The 21,484-nt window shown below is 55.8% G+C and overlaps 1 protein-coding gene across 1 annotated transcript; it reads left to right on the top strand.

Annotated features, from left to right (window-relative positions):
* The first annotated feature begins 5,771 nt into the window (after positions 1 to 5,771).
* RHOD (ras homolog family member D) lies at positions 5,772 to 20,343 on the top strand. Its single transcript, XM_054440804.2, has 5 exons — positions 5,772 to 5,998; positions 14,533 to 14,620; positions 15,376 to 15,485; positions 18,746 to 18,880; positions 19,760 to 20,343. The coding sequence occupies exons 1-5, from the start codon at positions 5,867 to 5,869 to the stop codon at positions 19,925 to 19,927; spliced, it is 633 nt and encodes a 210-aa protein (XP_054296779.1). The 5' UTR covers positions 5,772 to 5,866; the 3' UTR covers positions 19,928 to 20,343.
* The last annotated feature ends 1,141 nt before the right edge of the window (positions 20,344 to 21,484 follow it).

Genomic DNA, 21,484 nt, shown 5'->3' with positions numbered 1-21,484 from the left:
CCAGCCTGGCCAACATGGTGAAACCCCATCTCTACTAAAAATACAAAAATTAGCCAGGTGTGGTGGCGTGTGCCTGTAATCTCAGCTACTCGGGAGGCTGAGGCAGGAGAATCACTTGAACCTGGGAGGTGGGGGCTGCAGTGAGCTGAAATCGCGCCACTGCACTCAAGCCTGGGTGACAGAGCAAGACTCAAAAAAAAGGTCTCAAAAAAAAAAAAAAAAGGAAGGACCAATGCATCAGACTCCTCGGGAAGTTCAGAGGAGGGCCACTGAGCCAGCTCTGGCAGGAGAGAGTAGGGTGATGGGGAGTATCAAGGAAGGCTTCCTGGTGGTGACACCCAGCTGAGGCTTCAGGGCCAGAAGGGGGAGATCAGGTAGACACGGCAGGAGAAGAATTCCTGGCAGGGAACCCCATATACAAAAGGGCACAAGGGGGTGAAAACGTGGCCAGTGTGTCCATTTGGCCAGAACAAAGTGAGGATGGTGCAGGGAGTGGGGGGGTGGGAAGAAGGGAGCCAACGGAGAGAAGGGCCTTCCACATTCAGCGAGTGCTGGTGTTCAGCCTGCAACACTTCAAAGTAAGTGCTGCTGCCATCCCCTTTTTTGCAGATGTGGAAAAGAGTTCAGAGAGGTTAGGTAACTAGCCAAAGACCACACATCCAGAAAGTCACAGAGTTGGGACTCAAGCTCAGCCTGTCTTTGCTACAGAGCCAGTGCTCTGGATCACTCAGCAACAACGCTCCATTCCCCAGCTCCTCGAACGTAGGGCTGAGGACGTAAGAGAAACCCCCCTGGGTCCCAAGCTGCTGACTTCCCCTCCCCACCCCTGGAAGATCACAAGCGTGTGACATCCGGCATGGATAAGGATGAGCTGATGGAGAATTCCCAGCAGCTCCCGGGAGGCCTGTCCACCGCAGGGACTGACTCCGAAGAGCTTCTGAGGCAACCAGTGAGACAGGCTGTGACAGGAGCCCGTAAGAGGGGCAGAGACCAGGGAGGGCTTCCTGGAGGAGGTAGAAGCATGAGAGCTGGCTTTGCAGCAGGGGGACTGTACACATGGAGGAGGGAGGGGGTCTCAAACTGCCTGAGCAAAGGTGTCACAGTGTCTGGGGTGTCACAGTCAGCTGGGCTGAGGCTTGAGAGGCCAGGTGGGGTTGGGCTGTGGAGGCTGTGTGTCCAAGCTCAGGGAGAAGCTCCTTGTCCTGCTGGCAGTGGGGAGCCATGGTGGGGTCTTCAGCGGGAGTAGGTCCAAGGGAGGGAGGGGTCACTCTAAGAAGCTTTGGAGGTGACACAGAGGGACATCAGTGAATGTTACCCTCGCCAGTGAGTGGCAGGACAGGCAGGCAGGAGGCCTCTGAGCCGCCTTTAGGTTTGGGTTCATTCAGCAGGACTCAAACCGAGGTGCCTTCCTGGAGAGAAGCTGGGACAACCCAGGCTCTGAGAAGCTGTCTTGCCTCCTTCTTCTCTCTTGTAATCTTCCCAACCTGTTTCCCTCCTTTCTCAGGCCACCCCACCTCCAGGGTCCCATCCCTCCCCACCCCTTCATCTCCCCTCCTCCAGCCCTGGGCCCAAGGACATGCCTCCAGGGTCCCAGGCCCCCTCTGTCTGGGAGCCCCACCGAAGAGGACAGGTGTGGAGGTCTCTGACCTGCCCAGCAGCATTGCCTGGGCCAGGCCTGCATGTGGGAGAAGCAGAGCAAGCCACTGCATCACAGTCAGCAGAAGCTCTAAGCTCCAAACTTCCCTTCCTCTCTCCCATCTGTCTGTGCCTGCAGACCCCCAAAAGGGACAAATCAAAAGGCTAAATAAGCACCAAGATGGGGCCACCAGACTTCCTCTCTCTCCAGCCCTCCCACCCTATTATCAGCCCTCCCTTCCCACCCTGAAAGATCAATAATGGTTTGGCAGGAAGAGAAGGCCAGGGCAGGAGGGCACGTCCCCGTGGCCCGGGGCTCCAGTTAGATGGCAGCCAGGCTGGAGCTGTTTGGGCAGGCTAGACAAAAGGAAACTTGGGAGCAGAAGCCCTCTGGTTTCCACCTGGCATAGAGCTGAGTCTGCTGCTCACTTGCTGTGTAAGTTCCTTCCCTTCTCAGGCCTCAGTTTCCCCATCTGAAGAATGGGGGTGTTGGATAAGATGGCCTCTAAAGAGCCCTGTACCTCTGACTTTTGGAGATTCTGTTTGTATGGACTCCGGAGCCCAGGGGCCTGGGTCCAAATCCCAGCTTCTCTGCTTACTAGCTGCGGGACCTTGGGCAAATTATCCAGCCTCTTTGGGCCTCAATTTCCTCACTTGTCAAAGGAGGATAAGAATTGAACATACTTCATAGGATGGCATGAAATGACATGTGCCAAGTGTCCCGCACAGGTAGGTGCTCAGTAAATGTGAGGTGAAGGCTTTGGGTGGAGGAGTTCAGGCTGAGGGCAAAGGCTCTTGGGATCCGGTATTTTGGATGAAAGTGGGCCGGGGCTGGGCGCGGTGGCTCACGCCTATAATCCCAGCACGATGGGAGGCCGAGGCAGGCAGATCACCTGAGGTCAGGAGTTTGAGACCAGCCTGGCCAACATGGTGAAACCCCGTCTCTACTAAAAATACAAAAATTAGCTGGGCGTGGTGGCAGGTGCCTCTAATCCCAGCTACTCGGGAGGCTAAGACAGGAGAATCGCTTCAACCTGGAAGGCAGAGGTTGCAGTGAGCCGAGATCGCATCACTGCCCTCCATCCTGGGCAAGACTCCCCATGGAAAAAAAAAGAGAGAGAGCAAGCAGAGGACAGGGGATGCACGCAGAACCAAGAGTTTCAGGAGCTACACACCAGGGCCCGTGCACTCTGCCAAGCCACTCCAAGGGGAAAGACTGTATCTCTCCCCTTCATTCAGCCATCCACAAACACCCCACACCCCCAAGCCGGGAACCCCAAGCAGGGAGGCAGCCCCAGGTGATGACTGTGCAGGGAGCTGAGCGACCACATGAGGGCAGTGGAGATGCGATCAGGCCCGCACAGGATTTGGCCTCAGGATGGGGACGGGATGTGAGAAAATGGGGAGAGGGGTGAGGCCAGGGGGCCTTGGAGTAGGCAGAGTCTGGAGAGTGGCGGCCTGTCCACAGACTCCCCATTCATGTCACATGTGGTATTCTTCATCCATGCAAGCATTTGTTCCTTTATTCATTTCTTCAGTTTGTTTATTCTTGTAAGCCAGCCCCTCTTTCGTCCATCCTTCCTTCTTTCCTTCCTCTCTTCCTCACTCTGTTTTTTTCCTTCTTGTCCCTTTGGTTTGTCTGGCCAGGCGATCAACTGGACATACCGTCCTGAGCCACAGCTGGGTGCCAGCCTGAGAGAGGCACTTCTCTAGGGGGTACGGTGAGCCTTGGCCCGCGCCCTTGAAGGGTTCAGGGCAGTAGGCCACGGTGCTGGGCTCCCCACAGATCTTGGCCTGGGGTTGGTGGGGCCTCGAGGGGCCTAAGTCTCCCCCAGGCTGCAAGTCCTGAGAAGCCTCAGTAAACACTAAAACAGTAAACAGTACCCTGGCCAGGCAGACTGTGTGACCTGGGCCATCACTCTAAAAATAAATTCCAGGAAAACAGTACGGTCCCAGGTCCAGCAATGTCTGAGATTAAGGGACATTCCCTGCCGACCAGAGCCGATTTCTGTGGCCCAGTGACTAAGCTCCCTCTCACAGGAGCGTAAGCATGGTGGGGGAGCGGAGGCTGGGGCTTGACGTCAGGAGATTGAATCCTGGCTGTGTCCTGCTGGTCTAAGATACCCCTCTGCCTCTCTCTGAGACTCAGTTCCCAAATCTGTAAAATGGGGGGAAGCAGGTCATCTGCTTGGTCCACCTCGTGGTCTGAGAGCTAAACGAAATTGCAGTTGTGCAGATGAGGTGTGATGGAGGGAGACCGCCTGGCTTTGGGGTCACGCCTGGATCCAAATTCTAGTTCAGCTTCTTACTAGCTGTGGATGTTAGTCAATGACTTAGCCTTTCTGGGCCTCAGGCTCCTCATCTGTGAAATGGAGCTAAGAGTCCCTACCTCCTAGGGAACAGTGCCTACACGTGGCTTGCAATCCATTAATGGGTGTTGTTATTATTAGGAAATGTTCAGTGAAACTGTACAGCATGACAAACATCAAGTGTGTCATTACAGAGATTATCCCTATAGCAACCAAGGCCAAACGCCTCTGCCTGACTCTCGGCTCCCTCCACCCCCAGTCTGGCCCCACCTGCCTTCCAGCCTTGCCACCCAAGGCCTGATGACAGCAGCAGTGGGGAGGAAGACGCTGACAGCTGATCCGAGGGGGTGGGGCCCCTCTCACCACTCCTTGGGGCGGGGAGCCCTGCTCAGGAGCTACCTGCCCAGCCCAGTGTCAAGTCACTGCCGAGCCCTATGGCAGTTTCGGGGAGGAAGGGGCACCTGGAAGGCAGAGCTGTGCTGGGGAGGCTCCTTCCCTCCAAGTGGGGCTCCATCCAGCCTGCAGACCACACCCCAGAGCGGGAGCCGGGCAGAGGAGTCAAGGAGCTGGGCTCTGCCTCTCCACCTAGTGACTCCTGCCCTGGCTGCCTCTTTAGACCACAGTGAGTTTAAAGGAGGTTGAAGGTGCTTTTTCACCTGCCTGACCTGGAACTCCATGAGGGGTGATGTCATGACCAGCATAAATTAGGGGGAACCTAATGACGTCTGCCCCTTGTTCTTTTAAGCTTCAATAGAAACACGCAGTCCAAGATCTGGGAAGACCCTTGTGCCCATTTTTACAAGATTTCAACTCTGGCTATTAGGAGAATTGGAGAGATCAGGTGACAATGAGTTCCCAGTTCAATGCTGGATTTACTGCTGGCATCCAAAGTGCTCCACTGGGCAAGCACCAGCTCCTCTTGCTGCACCACTGTGCGAGCCAGCCTCACCCTCTGCGGGGGCGGGGTGGGGGGGCGGCATTCCGCTCCGGCCTCCGCACTTCGCACGTGCAGCTCTCTCCTGTGGAACACCTTTTCCCTCCCCCATCTGACTGTGTCTCACTTTTTCCTCAAGACTCTGAAAGGTTTCCTGACTCCCTCAACCTGGGCGAGGAGCTCCTTTCCCCTACTCCCGTCCCGCTGCCTGTCCCTACTCCCGCTGTAGTTCTGATCACACTGATGTCCTGCGTGTCTACCATTCTAAGCCGTGGGCTTCTCAAGGCAGGGCCTGGATTTTGTCTTAAACAGTTCAGGGTCCCCAGGCCGTTGGGCACCAGGGGGACATCTCATGGTGCAATAATAAGAAACACTCACACTTTACAGAGGGAAGGTTCCATCGCTTTCCCTAGATCGTGGCCAGCCAGGGTGTCAGGTGGCTGCCCACCTGCAGCAGAGCTTCCTGGTGCTGGCGGAGGGGGGCAGGCCAGGCCTGGTGGGGCCAGTGAAGGGGGTCATCCCCTTCCCACCTGGCATGAAACGCCTGTGTTGTGCTGCGTCCTAAGACCCCTGGGGAAATGCACCATTCATTCATTCATTCATTCACTAAAGGTCACTGGCTCCTGCCTGGGATCTGGGACCCAGCCCCTGAGCACACCCCCGCCCCCACTATCATGGTCCCGCTGTTTGTCTTCTCCCTTCCGACCTCCCGTGGCCCCAGCGCGGCCCGCTCACAGTAGGGGCTCGGGCAGCGTTTCTCAGGGGCCTAGACGGCCTGGAGAGGAAGGACTCCAGCCCAGCCGCCCGGGCCTGTCGCCTGGCTCTCGGGGCGCCTGGCTCTCGGGGCGCCTGGCTCTCGGGGCGCCCGGCTCGCACTTCCTCCCGCCGCCCCGCCCCTTCCACATTCCTGCCCCGCCGGGCCTGCCCCGCGCAGTCTGGGTCTCTGCGCCGCAGCCGCCCGCCCGCCCGCTCCGCGCCCGGCCCCGGGATGACGGCGGCCCAGGCAGCGGGTGAGGAGGCGCCACCAGGCGTGCGGTCGGTCAAGGTGGTCCTGGTGGGCGACGGCGGCTGCGGGAAGACGTCGCTGCTGATGGTCTTCGCCGATGGGGCCTTCCCCGAGGTGAGTGCCCCGCGCCTCCGCCTCTCCCGGTTCCGCTCGCGCGCCCGGGTGTACAGGTCCCTGCCGGAGCGGCCCACGCTGTGCGCCTACCCCGGCCTCCTAGGGGTGTCCCAGCGGGGCCTGGGGTCCAGGGCAGAGTTCTTCCGCCCCAGCCATTGGGAATGAAGGCTTCAGTGATGTTATCTGTAAAGCAGGAGGAATGGCATCTACCGGGGAGGGGTGTCACAAGGACTGAGTGAGGCGACCTGGGGGCACACAAGATCCTAAGACAGCATTTGGCCACACAATTCCGCCAAGAGGGCCTGAGAGCTTGGAAGCCAGACTGCCTAGGTTCAAATTATGGCTTTGCCACTCATAGCTGTGTGCCCTTGGGCAAGTCCCCTAACCCCGCTGTGCCTGTGTCCCTAACTACATCACAGGTGACAGTGCCCACCGCACAGGGTCACTGTGACAGCGAGTTAATAGACGTCAAGCACTCAGCCCCGGCCTGCGCACAGGAAGGACTCATGGAGAGTTGGCACATGTCGCTCCTGGGAAACATTGTCTCCCCTCCAGCTCCTCGCCTCTGGAATGCACATGCCATGGGCTCTGCCTTGGAGTGTGGGAGCACGCCAGCTGTAGCCTCAGCTGCTGGGCCCGCGTCTCTGCTCTCCTCTTATGAGCCCCGTGCCCTTTTGTAAACTGCTTAGCTTCTCTGAGCCTCAGTTTCCTCACAACAACCCTATGGGGTAGAGGGACTGTAGGGCAGTGGTGAGGTGGAGCCCAGAGGAGGCTGACAGGCAGCTCCCGTGCGGTAGCTGGCATGTCCTTGGTGCTGTAGGCATGTCCACCGTTAATCCTTCCTGACATGCTCACTGACTGCCCAGGCAGACTCCACAGGCACCAGGTGGCCCCTGCTCTGCCGCCTCTCAGCCCTGTTGTCCTGGGAGTCCATGGAGTTGCTTCCAGCATCTCTTCTTCTTTTTTTTTTTTTTTTTTTTGAGAAGAGTCTCACTCTGTCACCCAGGCTGGAGTGATATTGGCACAATCTCGGCTCACTGCAACCTCCGCCTCCCAGGTTCAAGCGATTCTCTTGCCTCAGCCTTCTGAGTTAGCGGGATTACAGGAGCCCACCACCACGCCTGGCTAATTTTTAAAATTATTTTATTTTGTTTTATTTTATTTTTGAGACGGAGTCTCACTCTGTCACCAGGCTAGAGTGCAGTGGCACAATCTCGGCTCACTGCAACCTCTGCCTCCCAGGTTCAAGCGATTCTCCCGCCTCAGCCTCCCAAGTAGCTGGGACTACAGGCACGAGCCACCATGCCCAGCTAATTTTTGTATATTTTTAGTAGAGACAGGGTTTCACCATGTTGGCCAGAATGGTCTCGATCTCTTGACCTCGTGATCCGCCCGTCTCCGCCTCCCAAAATGCTGGGATTACAGGCGTGAGCCACCACACCCAGCCCATTTTTTTATTTTTAGTAGAGACGGGGTTTTGCCATGTTGGTCAGGCTGGTCTTGAACTCCTGGCCTCAAGCGATCTGCCCGCCTCGGCCTCCCAAAGTGCTGGGATTACTGGCGTGAGCCACCGCAACCGGCATTCTTCCTCCTTTTCTTCCCAGCATCCTCTAAGCCCCTATGGTTGTACAGGTGCTGGGGCATCTGAGCACAAGCAGGATGGGTCGGGCCTACCCCGGTTCTTATCACACTGTAGTTCTTATCACGATGATGTCTGTCTGCCTGTCTCCCACCCTTGGCCCATGTGCTTTCTGCTGCAGTGGCATTGAGCCACTTTTGTTTAGTTGTTTGTGGAGCTGGTGTCACCTCCTTTGACCAGTCATACATTTTTTTAAGTTGGGGGAAACATGTTTCTGGGCCCCTAGATGCTGCCCATGGGAACCCAACAATGAGGGCACCCGGGGAAGAGCACCACACAGCGACAGGTGGCCCAGGCCCAGGGGAAGGCACCTGATGGGCGGGGGCTGGAGGGCTAATCCTCACCACCAGCTCTGAGATGTCCTTGATGGTGAGACCATCCCAACTTCAGAGCAGTTATGACGTGGAAATGGGCCTCTTACAGTTGATAAGATGTGAATGCTTTGAGGGACGTGCTGGGGCTGGCCAGAAATGGGGGGAGGGCATGCTTATCACCAGGAAAATGGGCTGGATTTGTCCAGGCTCTTCCCCTGTCTGGGGCCCCGGGTTCCCTGGAGCAGGAGAGTCCTCTTCATTTAAAGAACCCACAATGGGCCGGGCGTAGTGGCCCACACCTGCATTCCCAGCTCTCTGGGAGGCCAAGGCAGGTGGATCACCTGAGGTCACAAGTTCAAGACCAGCCTGGCCAACATGGTGAAACCCCATGTCTACCGAAAATACAAAAAAAATTACCCGGGCACAGTGGCATGCGCCTGTAACCCCAGCTACTCGGGAAGCTGAGGCAGGAGAATCGCCTGAACCTGGGAGGCGGAGGTTGCAGTGAACCGAGATCGCACCATTGCACTCCAGCTTGGGGACAACAGAGCAAGACTCCGTCTCAAAATATATATATATATGTAATTAAATAAATAAATTAAAAGAACCCACAATGTGTAAAGTTGGAAAGGCTTCATTTTGCAGATGGGAAAACTGAGTCCCGAACCCAGAGGCTTGCCTCGGGGCACATGGCCGGGCAGTGGCAGCACTGATCTAGAGCCCAGGTCTTCCCCCTCCCGACCAGGGCCTTCTCCACAGCCCCCAGTGCTCTGCCTGCTGGACTCAGCCTCCTCCTGCCCCTGTCCCTAGCACCAGACTCTTCCTCCAGGCAGCCCTCGAAGCCCAAGGGGCCAGCAGCCAGGAGGCTGGAGTCCCATCTCCCAGACTTCCTGCACACAGCAAAGGGCTGAGAGCAGCCTGAGCATTTGGAGGGACCTCAGTGACCCTCATCCGGCTTTGGCCCAACCCTGGATTCAGGGCAGCAGGGGAGGGCAAGGTGGAGAGAGCTCCTAGGACAGGGGGAGCCCCAGGCTGGGGTGCCAGCCTCTGCCCAGTCCTGCCTGGCATTTGGGGCTGTAACCATTCCCACAGGTTCAAAGCCTAGCAGCCCCCACACCAGCATGGGGATAGGAGGTGGCAGGGAGCACCCGGCCCTGCTGGCTAGAGCCCCCTGAGTCCTTCCTGGTTTGCACTTGGACTCCCATGGGTGTCCTAACCAGGGATACCCCGACACTCCCTCTTGAGCCAGGTCCCCCATCTTGGTAATGATCCATTTTCTGTCTGTGAGCCCCTGGAGGGCAGACCCGAGCCTGAGTCATCTCTGTCCTGGTCCAGCACAGGCCCAGCCCTTCTTTTCTGGCTGAGGACAGCTTAACAGATAAGATTAGGTGCCATTGGTCCCATGGACAGAGGGTGACCCTGCCTGGGGGTCAAAGAACAACACAACAAAAGGTACAGACAGAGTCTCTAGGATGACGTCCCGAGTGGGGGAAAGGGCTGTGACAGTTACAAGCCAGAGGGGAAACCCAGCCCCTTTCCGTCTCCAGGAACTGGAGTTGGTAACCTCAGGAAAGGCAGGTGGCTGAGGACAGGGCCTGGTCTCTGCAGCCAGAAAGACCTGGCTCTGTCACTAGCCAGCTATTCAGTGTGTCCCCTTGAACAAGTCATTTCCTCTCTCTGGACATCATCAGAAAGTGAAGGTTGTACTGACGTTCCGAGCTTGCAAGGATCGGAGATGGTGCCAGTACACAGCCACACACAGAAGATCCTTAGAGAATGGTGGATGATGGTGTCATTACCATGGGCATTTGCAAAGCACTGAAACATGTCCCCCAAGAGATTTCCAGCAGGCTGCCCTGCAGCTCAGATCAAGAAGGTGACTGAGTGGGTGGTCAAGCTGGGAGCTCAGATGCAAGAGCACCAGTGCCCTTCACAATGACAGGCCCCTACTCTAGGACAAAGGTCAGAAGCTGCAGAGGGGCTGGGGGTATTAGTCCATTTTCACATTGCTATAAAGAACTACCCGAGACTGGGTAATTTATAAAGAAAAGAGGTTTAATTGACTCACAGTTCTGCATGGCTGGGGAGGCTTCAGGAAACTTACAATCATGGTGGAAGGTGAAGTGGAAGCAAGGCGCTTCTTATGTGGCAGCAGGAGAGAGAGAGAAGGGGGAAGCACCCCACTTTTAAACCATCAGATCTCGTAGGAACTTCTTCACTATTGGCCAGGCGTGGTGGCTCACACCTGTAACCCCTGCTCTTTGGGAGGCCAAGGTGTGCAGATCACTTGAGGTTAGGAGTTCGAGTCCAGCCTGGCCAACATTGTAGAACCCCATCTCTATTAAAAGTACAAAAATTAGGCTGGGCACGGTGGCTCACACCTGTAATCGCAGCACTTCGGGAGGCCAAGGCGGGTGGATCACCTGAGGTCGGAAGTTTGAGACCAGACTGACCAACGTGGAGAAACCCCATCTCTACTAAAAATACAAAATTAGCCAGGCGTGGTGGCACATGCCTGTAATCCCAGTTACTCAGGAGGCTGAGGCAGGAGAATCACTTGAACCCAGGAGGCAGAGGCTGCAGGGAGCAAGATTGCACTACTGCACTCCAGCCTGACTCTGTCAAAAAAAACAAACAAACAAAAAAACCTCCCTCACTATCACAAGAACAGCATGGGGGAAACCGCCTTCATGATTCAATCATCTCCCACCAGGTCCTTCCCTTGATACGTGGGGATTACAATTCGAGATGAGATTTGTGTGGGGACACAGCCAATCCATATCACTGGAGAAGGTGTCACCACCTGGAAGGATGGACGGGGGCTCGTGTGGACACTGCTCCTGGCCACCAGCTTTCCTGGTGGTGAGCATTTATGCTGGGGCCACACCTGCCAGTCCATCCTGCCTCCCACATCATGGCATGACACTCTCCCCTTTAACCAGTGAGGAGACTGTCCTAAGGACACATAGCTGGTGAGTGCCGGAGCCGGGTCTTAAGCCAGGCACATCTAAACCTAAAGCTAGTGCTCCTAGCTACCAGGTCACGCTGCCCTGGCAAAGGCAAAGGGCCTGAGGGAGGGCACCCTGAGCAGGCAAGGGGGAATGGAGAAGTAGGTGAGGCCCTTGTCTGTTCCTGTTGGTTCCTTTTCGTAGAGGGAGTGACAGCATGTCTAGAGTCTGGGGTGGGGCCAGCCCTTACCTCAAGGCTATCCCGACTTCTCCATCTTCCTCAGCTGCCCACTCTGGGACCTGCCTTTCTCCCCACCCCACTCCCTGCAGCTTACCTGGAGGACAGTGCTGACCCACTGCTCAGGTGCTGCCCCTCCCAGCTGGCCAGGGCCTGACTCAGAGGGCCAGCGGGCAGGCAGGCAGGCAGGCGTGAAATTCTCCTGAGTCACGAGCAGGTGTGGGCCCCACCCGGCATGGGAAGGGAAGAGGATAGGGGACCCCCAGACTGTGGCCCCATCAACCAGCCCTGAGCAGGCAGTCGAGGCTTAGGGACCCAAGAGCAGGCGGCCCATCATGCCCCTCAGAGCAGAGGGCACAGGTTGTGGCAGAGTTTTGCAAACACATCTTGCAAAAGCTCCCTCTTCATTCCTGCATTTTCATCTGTGTACAAAACCTGGCCTGCTGCCCGTTCATCTCACCTTCATGGAAAGGCAGCAGTGAGCTCAGGCTGGGCAGGGCTGGAGTAAGGGGCCTCTGTCCTGGGTGACCTCCTCCCAAGCCCAGGCAGGACAAAGAAGAAAGGCCCAAACATGGGGCACTGGGTTGGGCGTGGTGGCTCACACCTGTAATCCCAGCACTTTGGGAGGCCAAGGCAGATGGATCATGTGAGTCCAGGAATTCAAGACCAGCCTGGGCAACATAGCAAGACCCCATCTCTACCAAAAAATACAAAAAATTACTTTGGGGCTGGGCGCCGTGGCTCACGCCTGTAATCCCAGCACTTTGGGAGGCAGAGGCAGGCGGATCACCTGAGGTCAGGAGTTCAAGACCAGCCTCAACATGGAGAAACCCCGTCTCTACTAAAAATACAAAAAATTAGCTGGGCGTGGTGGTGCATGCCTGTAATCCCAGCTACTCAGGAGGCTGAGGCAGGAGAATTGCTTGAACCTGGGAGGCGGAGGTCGTGGTGAGCCGAGACTGCACCATTGCACTCCAGCTTGGGCAAAAACAGCGAAACTCAGTCTCAAAAAAAAAAAAAAAAAAAAAAAATTACTTTGGGAGGCCAGGGTGGGTGGGTGGATTGCTTGAGTTCAGGAGTTCGAGACCAGCCTGGGCAACATGGCAAAACCCTGTCTCTACAAAAAAAGAAAAAGAAAAATTAGCCAGGCATGGTGGCCCACACCTGTAATCCCAGCTACTGGGGAGGCTGAGGTAGGAGAATCACTTGAGCCTGGGAGACAGAGGTTGCAGTGAGTCAAGATCGCACCACTGCACTCAGGCCTGGGTGACAGAGTGAGACCCTATCTTTAAAAAAAAAAAAAAAAAAAAAAGCCAGGCATGGTGGCTCATGCCTGTAATCCCAGCACTTTGGGAGGCCGAGGCGGGTGGATCACTTGAGGTCAGGAGTTCAAGAGCAGCCTGGCTAATATGGTGAAACCCCATCTCTACTAAAAGTACAAAAATTAGCCGGGTGTGCTGGCGTGTGCTTGTAATCCCAGCTACTCACAAGGCTGAGGCAAAAGAATCACTTGAACCCAGGAGGCAGATGTTGCATTGACCCAAGAGATCACACCATTGCACTCCAGCCTGGGTGACAGAGCAGGACTCTCTCTCAAAAATAAATAAATAAATAAAAAAGCCCAGGCGCGGTGGCTCATGCTTGTAATCCCAGCACTTTGGGAGGCTGAGGTGGGCAGATCACGAGGTCAGGAGTTCAAGACCAGCCTGATCAACATGGTGAAACCCCGTCTCTACTAAAAATATAAAAATTAGCCAGGTATGATGGCACGTGTCTGTAATGCCAGCTACTCGGGAGGCTGAGGCAGGAGAATCCCTTGAACCCAGGAGGCGGAGGTTGCAGTGAGCCAAGATCACGCCATTGCACTGCAGCCTGGGTGACAGAGTGAGACTCCGTCTCAAAAAAAAGAAAAAAAAAAAAGGAAGAAGAAAAAGAAAAAAAAGGTGGAGGGCGCATTGGGGCATTCTGGTAAGGGGTCAGGAAAGGCATCCCAGAAAGGTGAAGGTAGCATTTAATAGCGGTCTTGTTTGGATTGTGAGAGGTTGAGAGGCAAAGGAGGAACCCCAAAAAGCTGCGAGTTCCCCAGGGCAGGGATTGAGTCTTTTGGTGCCTGCTTCCCAGTGTCCAGAACTGGGCCTAGAGAAGGGGCTAATGCTGCTGAATGAGTAGATGAATCAACAAATGAATAAAGCAAGGAATGAATAAACATGTAGGTTAATGTTGTTCTAGGAAGGGGGGATAACATGAATGAAGGCTCAGAAATGGGAGTCCCAGCGGCGTGTGCCTGTTGTCCCAGCTCTTGGGAGGCAGAGGCAGGAGGATTGCTTGAGCCCAGGAGTTTGGGGTTGCAGTGAGCTGTGGTGCCTGTGAATAGCTGCTGCACTCCAGCCTGGGAAACACAGGGAGACCCTGTCTGTGAAAAAAAAGAAAAACGGGAGTCCCCTGCCCCCATCCAGAGGGCAATGATAAAAATAACAGTAGCTGGCATGTAGATGTGCTTATTTTATGCCAGGCCCTGAGCTAAGGACTTGCATGGAATATATCACTGAATCCTTATTGTGGCATTGCGGTAGGGACTTTTTTTTTTTTTTTTTTTTTTTTTTGAGACAGAGTCTCACTGTGTCACTCAGACTGCAATGCAATGGCGCGATCTCAGCTCACTGCAACGTCCACCTCCCGGGTTCAAGCTATTCCCCTGCCTCAGCCTCCCAAGTAGCTAGGATTACAGGCATGTGCCACCACGCCTGGCTAATTTTTGTATTTTTAGTACAGACAGGGTTTCACCATGTTGGTCAGCCTGGTCTCAAACTCCTGACCTCATGATCCACCCACTTCGGCCTCCCAAAGTGCTGGGATTACAGCCATGAGCCACCACACCCGGCCTTTTTGTTGTTGTTGTTTTGAGACAGAGTCTTGCTCTGTCACCTAGGATGGAGTACAGTGGTGCGATCTCATCTCACTGCAACCTCAGTCCCAGGCAATTCTTGTGCCTCAGCCTCTTGAGTAGTTGGGATTACAGGCAGGCACCACCATTCCCAGCTAATTTTTGTATTTTTAGTAGAGACAGGGTTTCACCATGTTGGCCAGGCTGATCTTGAACTCCTGGCCTCAAGGCCCACCTCAACCTCCCAAAGTGCTGGGATTACGGGGTGAGCCATGGCGCCTGGCTGGTAGGGACTTTTAATATTCCCATTTCACAACTGAGAACAAAGCTGGGGAGGTTCAGGACTTTGCAAAAGCAGACAGGCTCTAGGCCGCCACCCCAGGCAGGCCAAGGAGGACTTCTCACAAACAACTACACTCCACTGACCCCCAAGGAGGGAGCAGCGCTGTGGACAGACCAAGTCCCCTCTCCGAAGCCTCCTCACAGCCTCCCCCGCCCTGCTTCTCCTCAGAGCTACACCCCCACGGTGTTTGAGCGGTACATGGTCAACCTGCAAGTGAAAGGCAAACCTGTGCACCTCCACATCTGGGACACAGCAGGTGGGTGTGCAGGGGTGGGGGCAGGGTGGGAGGGGCTTCCCTGGGCCCCAGATGCCTGGGACAGATTCCGCTCTGCTTCCTTCTGAACCAGGGAGGCCAGCCAGTCTCCAAGGGACAGGTGCGGGCCAGGAGTGGGCCCAGGAGTCTGAGCCCTCCTTGCATCTGCAGCAGTGTCACCTGCACCCCCAGCACCCCAGGGCCGCCCGCTACGTCCTGGAGGCAAGCGGGAGTCCAGCACTTTGCTTTCAGGACTGTTTCTGGCCTTCTGAGCACTCCACCCTGCTTTTAGTTTCTGTAGGATCTGCCCGTCCATGGCCTCTGCCCTCCAGCCTCCTGACCTTGCCTATACCAGGGTGAGCTCTAAGCTAAACTCAGGGCCTCCCAGCAGCACTCTTAGTTGGACGAGCTAAGATGTCTTTGCCAGGTTCCCACCTACCCCTTATTTCTCACTCCTAAGCTCAGGGCAAAGCCGGCTTCTGAGCAATTGGCCCCAGTTCCTCCAGGCGGTGCCAGGCCTGGCCTCTGCCTTGCCTGCCATCCCTTCCAGACATCCCACAGGCAGAGGTGAGCAATGCCCCAAGGAGGCACTCACATGGAGTAGCCACCTCAGAGCCAAATTTGTGCCAGACTCTGAGGCAAAAAACTAGGCCCTGTCCCCAGAAGCTCCCCATCTGATGAGGTGACCTCCTGACATTGGGGCGGTGCTGACAGGGGCCAGGAGCCCTGAAGGCAGTGACCACCCCCACTCTGCCCAGGGCAAGATGACTATGACCGCCTGCGGCCCCTGTTCTACCCTGACGCCAGCGTCCTGCTGCTTTGCTTCGATGTCACCAGCCCGAACAGCTTTGACAACGTCTTTAACCGGGTAGGTACTGGGGGACAGGGAGGCATAGCCCCCATAGCCAGGCCACTCCACTCTGCCACCCACCCTTGACCCAGCTGACTGTCAGAGCTTGGCAGGCCCGAAATGATATTGATTCCAGAGCCTTTGGCATATATATGGGGAAACTGAGGCCCAGAGTGGGGCAGTGGCTTGCCCAGAGTCGCTGGCACAGGGATTTGGTGGCAGCGTCTGCCCTTCTGACTCCCAGTACAGTGCTCCTTGCCTACCCTATGCTGCAGACTCCGAACACTCTGGCTCTTCCCACTGCAGCTCTGCCTGAGGTTGCTGGGTGAGCCAGAGGCTGCTGCATCTCCCCAGCCTGTGCCTGCCCGAGGTGCGGGAACCATTAAGTCAGAGTCCAGCAGCTCTGCGTAGCTGCTGGTTCTCAGAGGCTGCTCATGGGCATCAGGGATGTGGCCCCTTGAATTCCTCTGCTCCAGCTGCCTTTAGCCATGGCACAGCCCCTCACCCACTGCTGCCAGGGCCTCCGAGTTTCCGCAGGGTACAGCCCATGACAGTATTTGCAACAACAACAACAATGGTGACAATTTTAAGGACTGACCACGTGCCAGGCAGTGTTCTTGGTACTTGCGTGTATTTACTTATTTACTCCCCCCGCCAACCTTATGGAGTATTATTATTCCCGGATCCAGTCACTCGTCCAGAGATACACATCTATTAAAGTGGTAACACTGGGATTTGAACCCGGGCAGACTGCTCCGTCCATTCACTCAGAACGAATGATTGGATTGAGCACATTCATTCTGGTGCTGTTCTGGGCATTGGGGACCAGGAGAGATGGTGGTGCCTGGGGCCAGAGTGCTAGCAGTGGGGGTGATGAGAAGGGGGTTGATTCTAGAAGGCGGAGTTTGCTGATGATCGGGCTTTCTTGTTGGATTGGATGTGGGTGGGAAGGAGGAGTTTTTACCAGAGCAGCTGGAAGGTGGAGTTGCCCTTGGCCAGGATGAGAAGGAGCAAGCTGGGTTCGGGAGTGGGACATCCTAGTGGAGATGTCCAGCAGGCAGTGCGAGGCATGTGTCTGCAGTTCCTCCAAGCAGGCAGTCCAGCTGGCCAGCCTAAATGCAGCCGCACATTTAGAAGCTACGGGTGCAGTAAAGCCTGGGAGAGGCTGCCCGGGGAGGGAGAGAAGTTAGAGGAGAGGAAAGACCACAGGCTGAACCCCAGGGAGAGGAAGAGGAGGGCAAGGCCCCATAAGACCTAGGAGAGCCAGGAGAGTGGGGTCCTGGGGTGAAGTGCAGGCTCAGTCAGGTAGGAGGGAGTGATGCCCAGGGTCAGGGCTATCGAGGGATGGGTAGGAGCAGGGCTAAGGATTCACTGGTGGTGGCCGGGTGTGGTAGCTCACGCCTTGTAATCCCAGCACTTTAGGAGGCCGAGGAGGGTGGATCATCTGAGGAGTTTGAGACCAGCCTGACCAACATGGTGAAACCCCGTCGCTACTAAAAATACAAAAATTAGCCAGGCATGGTGGCACATGCCTATAACCCAGCTACTTGGGAGGCTGAGGCAGGAGAATTGCTTGAACCCGGGAGGCGGAGGTTGCAGTGAGCCAAGATCGCACCACTGCACTCCAGTCTGGGAGACAGAGCGAGACTCTGTCTCAAAAAAGAGAGGATTCACTGCTGGGTTCAGTGGGAGCCACCAAGGAAACCTTTCTCATGGGCAGTTTCAGTGGATGGGGGGTGTGTGGGGAACCTGCCAGGGACCCCACAAAGGCCCCATTTGCTTCCAGGAATGAGGTAGTTTGATGCCAATGTTTTTGTTTGTTTGTTTTGAGACGGAGTCTCACTCTGTCTCCCAGGCTGGAGTGCAGTGGTACAATCTGGGCTCACTGCAACCTCCGCCTCCTGGGTTCAAGCGATTCTCCTGCCTCAGCCTCCTGAGTAGCTAGGATTGCAGGCTTGAGCCACCAAGCCCGGCTGATGCCAATTTTTATCAGGCAAGTTTGATGCCTGAACCGGCCAACTTAGTGCTCCTGGAGATAGAAAGCCCCCTCCCGGGATCGCCGGCTCCCCGGCTGTAGTCCAGGCTGAAAGAACTCGGCCCTGGTGGCCTCACATGCCGCAGAGCAGCCCTCCCTCCACCAGGCAAGCAGTTGAGGCAGACAGCTGCTGCAACCATTTTGTGAGCGGATTTATTTATTTATTACTTTTTGAGACGGAGTCTCACTCTGTCGCCCAGGCTGGAGTGCAGTGGCTCCATCTCAGCTCACTGCAACCTCCGCCTCCCAGATTCAAGCGATTCTCCTGCCTCAGTCTCCAGAGTAGCTGGGACTACAGGTGCACGCCACCACACCCAGCTAATTTTTATATTTTTAGTAGAGACGGGGTTTCCCCTTGTTGGCCAGGCTGGTCTCGAACTCCTGACCTCAGGTGATCTGCCTGCCTCAGCCTCCCAAAGTGCTGGGATTATAGGCATGAGCCACCGAGCCCGGCCTGGATTGATTTATTTTTATCTTTCTTATTTATTTATTTATTTATTTATTTATTTATTTATTTATTTATTTTGAGATGGAGTTTCACTCTGTGGCCCAGGCTGGAGTGCAGTGGCGTGATCTCAGCTCACTGCAACCTCCGCCTCCTGGGTTCATGCCATTCTCCTGCCTCAGCCTCCCGAGCAGCTGGGATTACAGGCACCCGCCATCATGCCCACCTAAATTTTGTATTTTTATTAGAGACGGGGTTTCAGTGTGTTGGCCAGGCTGGTCTGGAACTCCTGACCTCAGGTGCTCCACCCGCCTCAGGCTCCCAAAGTGCTGGGATTACAGGCGTGAGTCACCACACCTGGCCAAGATTTGTTTTTAAAGGATCCCTTACTTCCTTATATGTTTTGCTCAGTTTGGTGGGTGTCCGTGAGGGCCCTTACCCTGCAGAGAGGAAGGATTCTAGAAGGGCAGGAGCAGGGCTCTGAGCCCCACCCCCAGGCTCAAATCCTGCCATTTCCAGCCAAGGCCAAGTTACATTGCCTCTCTGTGCCTCAGTTACTGCACCTGTACAGTGGGATTGGTTGTGAACTTGCTGCCGGGGCCTTGGGGAATTAATGGGTCCATACATGTAAATTCTTAGATGAGAGTCTGGTACCAAATAGTTTCTCCCTAGATGCTGGCTGTGCTGATTATCAATATCAGAGCTCGGGCTGGGGAGCAAGAGAGTGGTCCACTGAGAGGGCCAGAACTCTCCAGGGCTCACACATGCCCCCCCACACGCCCCCTCACCCCCCTGCAGTGGTACCCAGAAGTGAATCATTTCTGCAAGAAGGTACCCATCATCGTCGTGGGCTGCAAGACTGACCTGCGCAAGGACAAATCACTGGTGAACAAGCTCCGAAGAAACGGATTGGAGCCTGTGACCTACCACAGGGTAGGAAACCCAGCCCGAGGTGGGAGTTGGGGAGGACTGGGTGAGGGGACCTCTGGATGCCCCTCAGTGGCACCAGGCGTCCAGAACGCTCAGGGTGTAGGTCAGAGCTGGGGTTGTCTTAGAGGCTGTCAGAGGTCAGAAACTTCCAGCACTTGGAAATGGTCCCTAGAATATGCTGGGAGCCTCCACCGGCAGAAGGGAGAACAAGGAAGTAGGCATATCAGAGTCAGTTCCACCACCAACCTGAGACCCAGAGAGGGGGCCCAGGCAGGCACCCACATATTCAGACTGTGGGTCCCTCTCCGCTACACGCCTGGGTTCATGGGAAATTCATTTCTTGGTGCCTTGAGAGGCAAAGAGGCCCAGAACGGAGGTTAAAAACACAACGAAGGCTGGCTGGGCGCAGGGGCTCACGCCAGCACTTGGGAGGCCGAGGTGGGTGGATCACTTGAAGTCAGGAGTTCGAGACCAGCCAGGGCAAAATAGCGAAACCCTGTCTCTACCAAAAATACAAAAAATTAGCCAGGTGGTGTGGTGCCGGGTGCCTGTAATCCCAGCTACTCTGGAGGCAGAGGCAGGAGAATCACTTGAACCCGGTTGGAGGAGCTGCAGTGAGCTGAGATCGCACCACTGCACTCCAGCCTGGACGACAGAGCAAGACTCCGTCTCAAAAAAAAAAAAAAAAGAAAGAAAGAAAAAAAGAAAAGAAAAGAAAAAGAAACATGATGAAGTGCATGAGGGCGCTTGGGCAAGCAGGGGTACAGGAGCCATGGGTGCTCCGCAGACCCCACCTTCCACTCTTGTCCGGGGGAAGGAAGCGAGGACGTGAGGCCTGCCCAGTGCCCCCTTCACGGCAGCCCCATCCACCTCTCCCTCTAGGGCCAGGAGATGGCGAGGTCCGTGGGCGCGGTGGCCTACCTCGAGTGCTCGGCTCGGCTCCATGACAACGTCCACGCCGTCTTCCAGGAGGCGGCCGAGGTGGCCCTCAGCAGCCGCGGTCGCAACTTCTGGCGGAGGATTACCCAGGGCTTTTGCGTGGTGACCTGAGCGGCTCGGGGCGTCCCAGCGACGCGGGAAGGGGCAGGGCGCTGACCTGCTGCCGAGCTGGCTGGGCTGGACCCGGTCCCTAGGCTGTGACCGCCGAACTGCACCGCAACAGACGGGCGCCACCAAGGCCAGGCCCTGAGGCCTGGGAGTCCTGGACTGAGAAAGGGGGTTCCTGGGCCCACCTGCTCTGTAGGGCTCGTCCTGCGGTGCCCGAGAATCACTCACTAACCCCTATGCCCGGTCCCTGACCGACATCCTGGAGCCGCCTGTGCAGCCTGATGCCCCCTCGTGGCTGCTCCCAGGGCTGCACCTGCCAGGACCTAATGTTCTTAGGTCCCTCCTGCCAGAACCCACACCCGGCCCCTTCCCACCTGTCATACTGGTAACTGTGACAAGGAAAACGACATCACTTGTCATTTGTGTCGTGCCTCTTTTTTCTTTTTTTGAGACGGAGTCTCGTTCTGTCGCCCAGGCTGGAGTGCAGTGGCACATTTCGACTCACTGCAACCTGTGCCTCCTGGGTTCAAGAGATTCTCCTGCCTCAGCCTCCTGAGTAGCTGGGATTACAGGCGCGCGCCACCACACCCGGCTAATTTTTGTATTTTTTTTAGTAGAGACGGGGTTTCACCATGTTGGTCAGGCTGGTCTCGAACTCCCGACCTCATGATCCACCCGCCTCGGCCTCCCAAAGTGCTGGGATTACAGCCGTGAGCCACCACGCCCGGCCTGTGCCTCTTGTTTCAAGGTAGCTTTACACACACGCTCCAAGGTAGGTAAAAGCCCACCCCATCTAGGCAGTGGGATGGGACTGCTTGGATCCAAACCAGCTTTATTGCTTCCACGACCTTGGGCAAGTTCTTCTGGGCCTCAGCTTCCTCACCTGTGAAATGGATCACAGACTAAACCATGGAGCTTTTGGATGAGTGAGAGGGTCATGAGGACCAACACATGCAAAGAGCTTAGTAGGTGCCTAGCACGCAGTAAGTGCTCACAAAAGGTTCGGCCAGGGCCGAGCACAGTGACTCATGCCTGTAATCCCAGCACTTTGGGAGGCCGACATGGGCAGATCACGAGGTCAGGAGTTTGAGACCAGCCTGACCAACATGGTGAAACCCCCGTCTCTACTAAAACTACAAAAATTAGCCAGGCGTGGTGGCCCACACCTGTAATCCCAGCTACTCCAGAGGCTGAGGCAGGAGAATAGGTTGCAGTGAGCCGAGATCGCACCACTGCACTCCAGCCCGGGCAACACAGCGAGACTCCTTCTCAAAAAAAAAAAAAGGGTGTAGCCAGGTGCTGTGGCACACCTGTGCCAGCCACGATTGCACCAGTGCACTCCAGCTTGGGCTACAAAGCAGGAAAAAAAAAAAGAAAAAAAAAAGTGGTCGGGTGTGTTGGCTTACGCCTGTAATTCCAACACTTTGGGAGGCTGGGGCGGATGGATCACCTGAGGTCAAGAGTTCAAGACCAACCTGGTGGTCACATGGTGAAACCCGGTCTCTACTAAAAATATAAAAATTAGTTGGATGTGGTGGTATGCCCCTGTAATCCCAGCTA

The sequence above is a fragment of the Pongo pygmaeus genome, chromosome 9 (genome assembly GCF_028885625.2).
Source record: "Pongo pygmaeus isolate AG05252 chromosome 9, NHGRI_mPonPyg2-v2.0_pri, whole genome shotgun sequence".
Classification (NCBI taxonomy): domain Eukaryota; kingdom Metazoa; phylum Chordata; class Mammalia; order Primates; family Hominidae; genus Pongo; species Pongo pygmaeus.
Note: the sequence above shows the minus strand (reverse complement) of the source record. Positions and strands in the feature narration are given on the sequence as shown.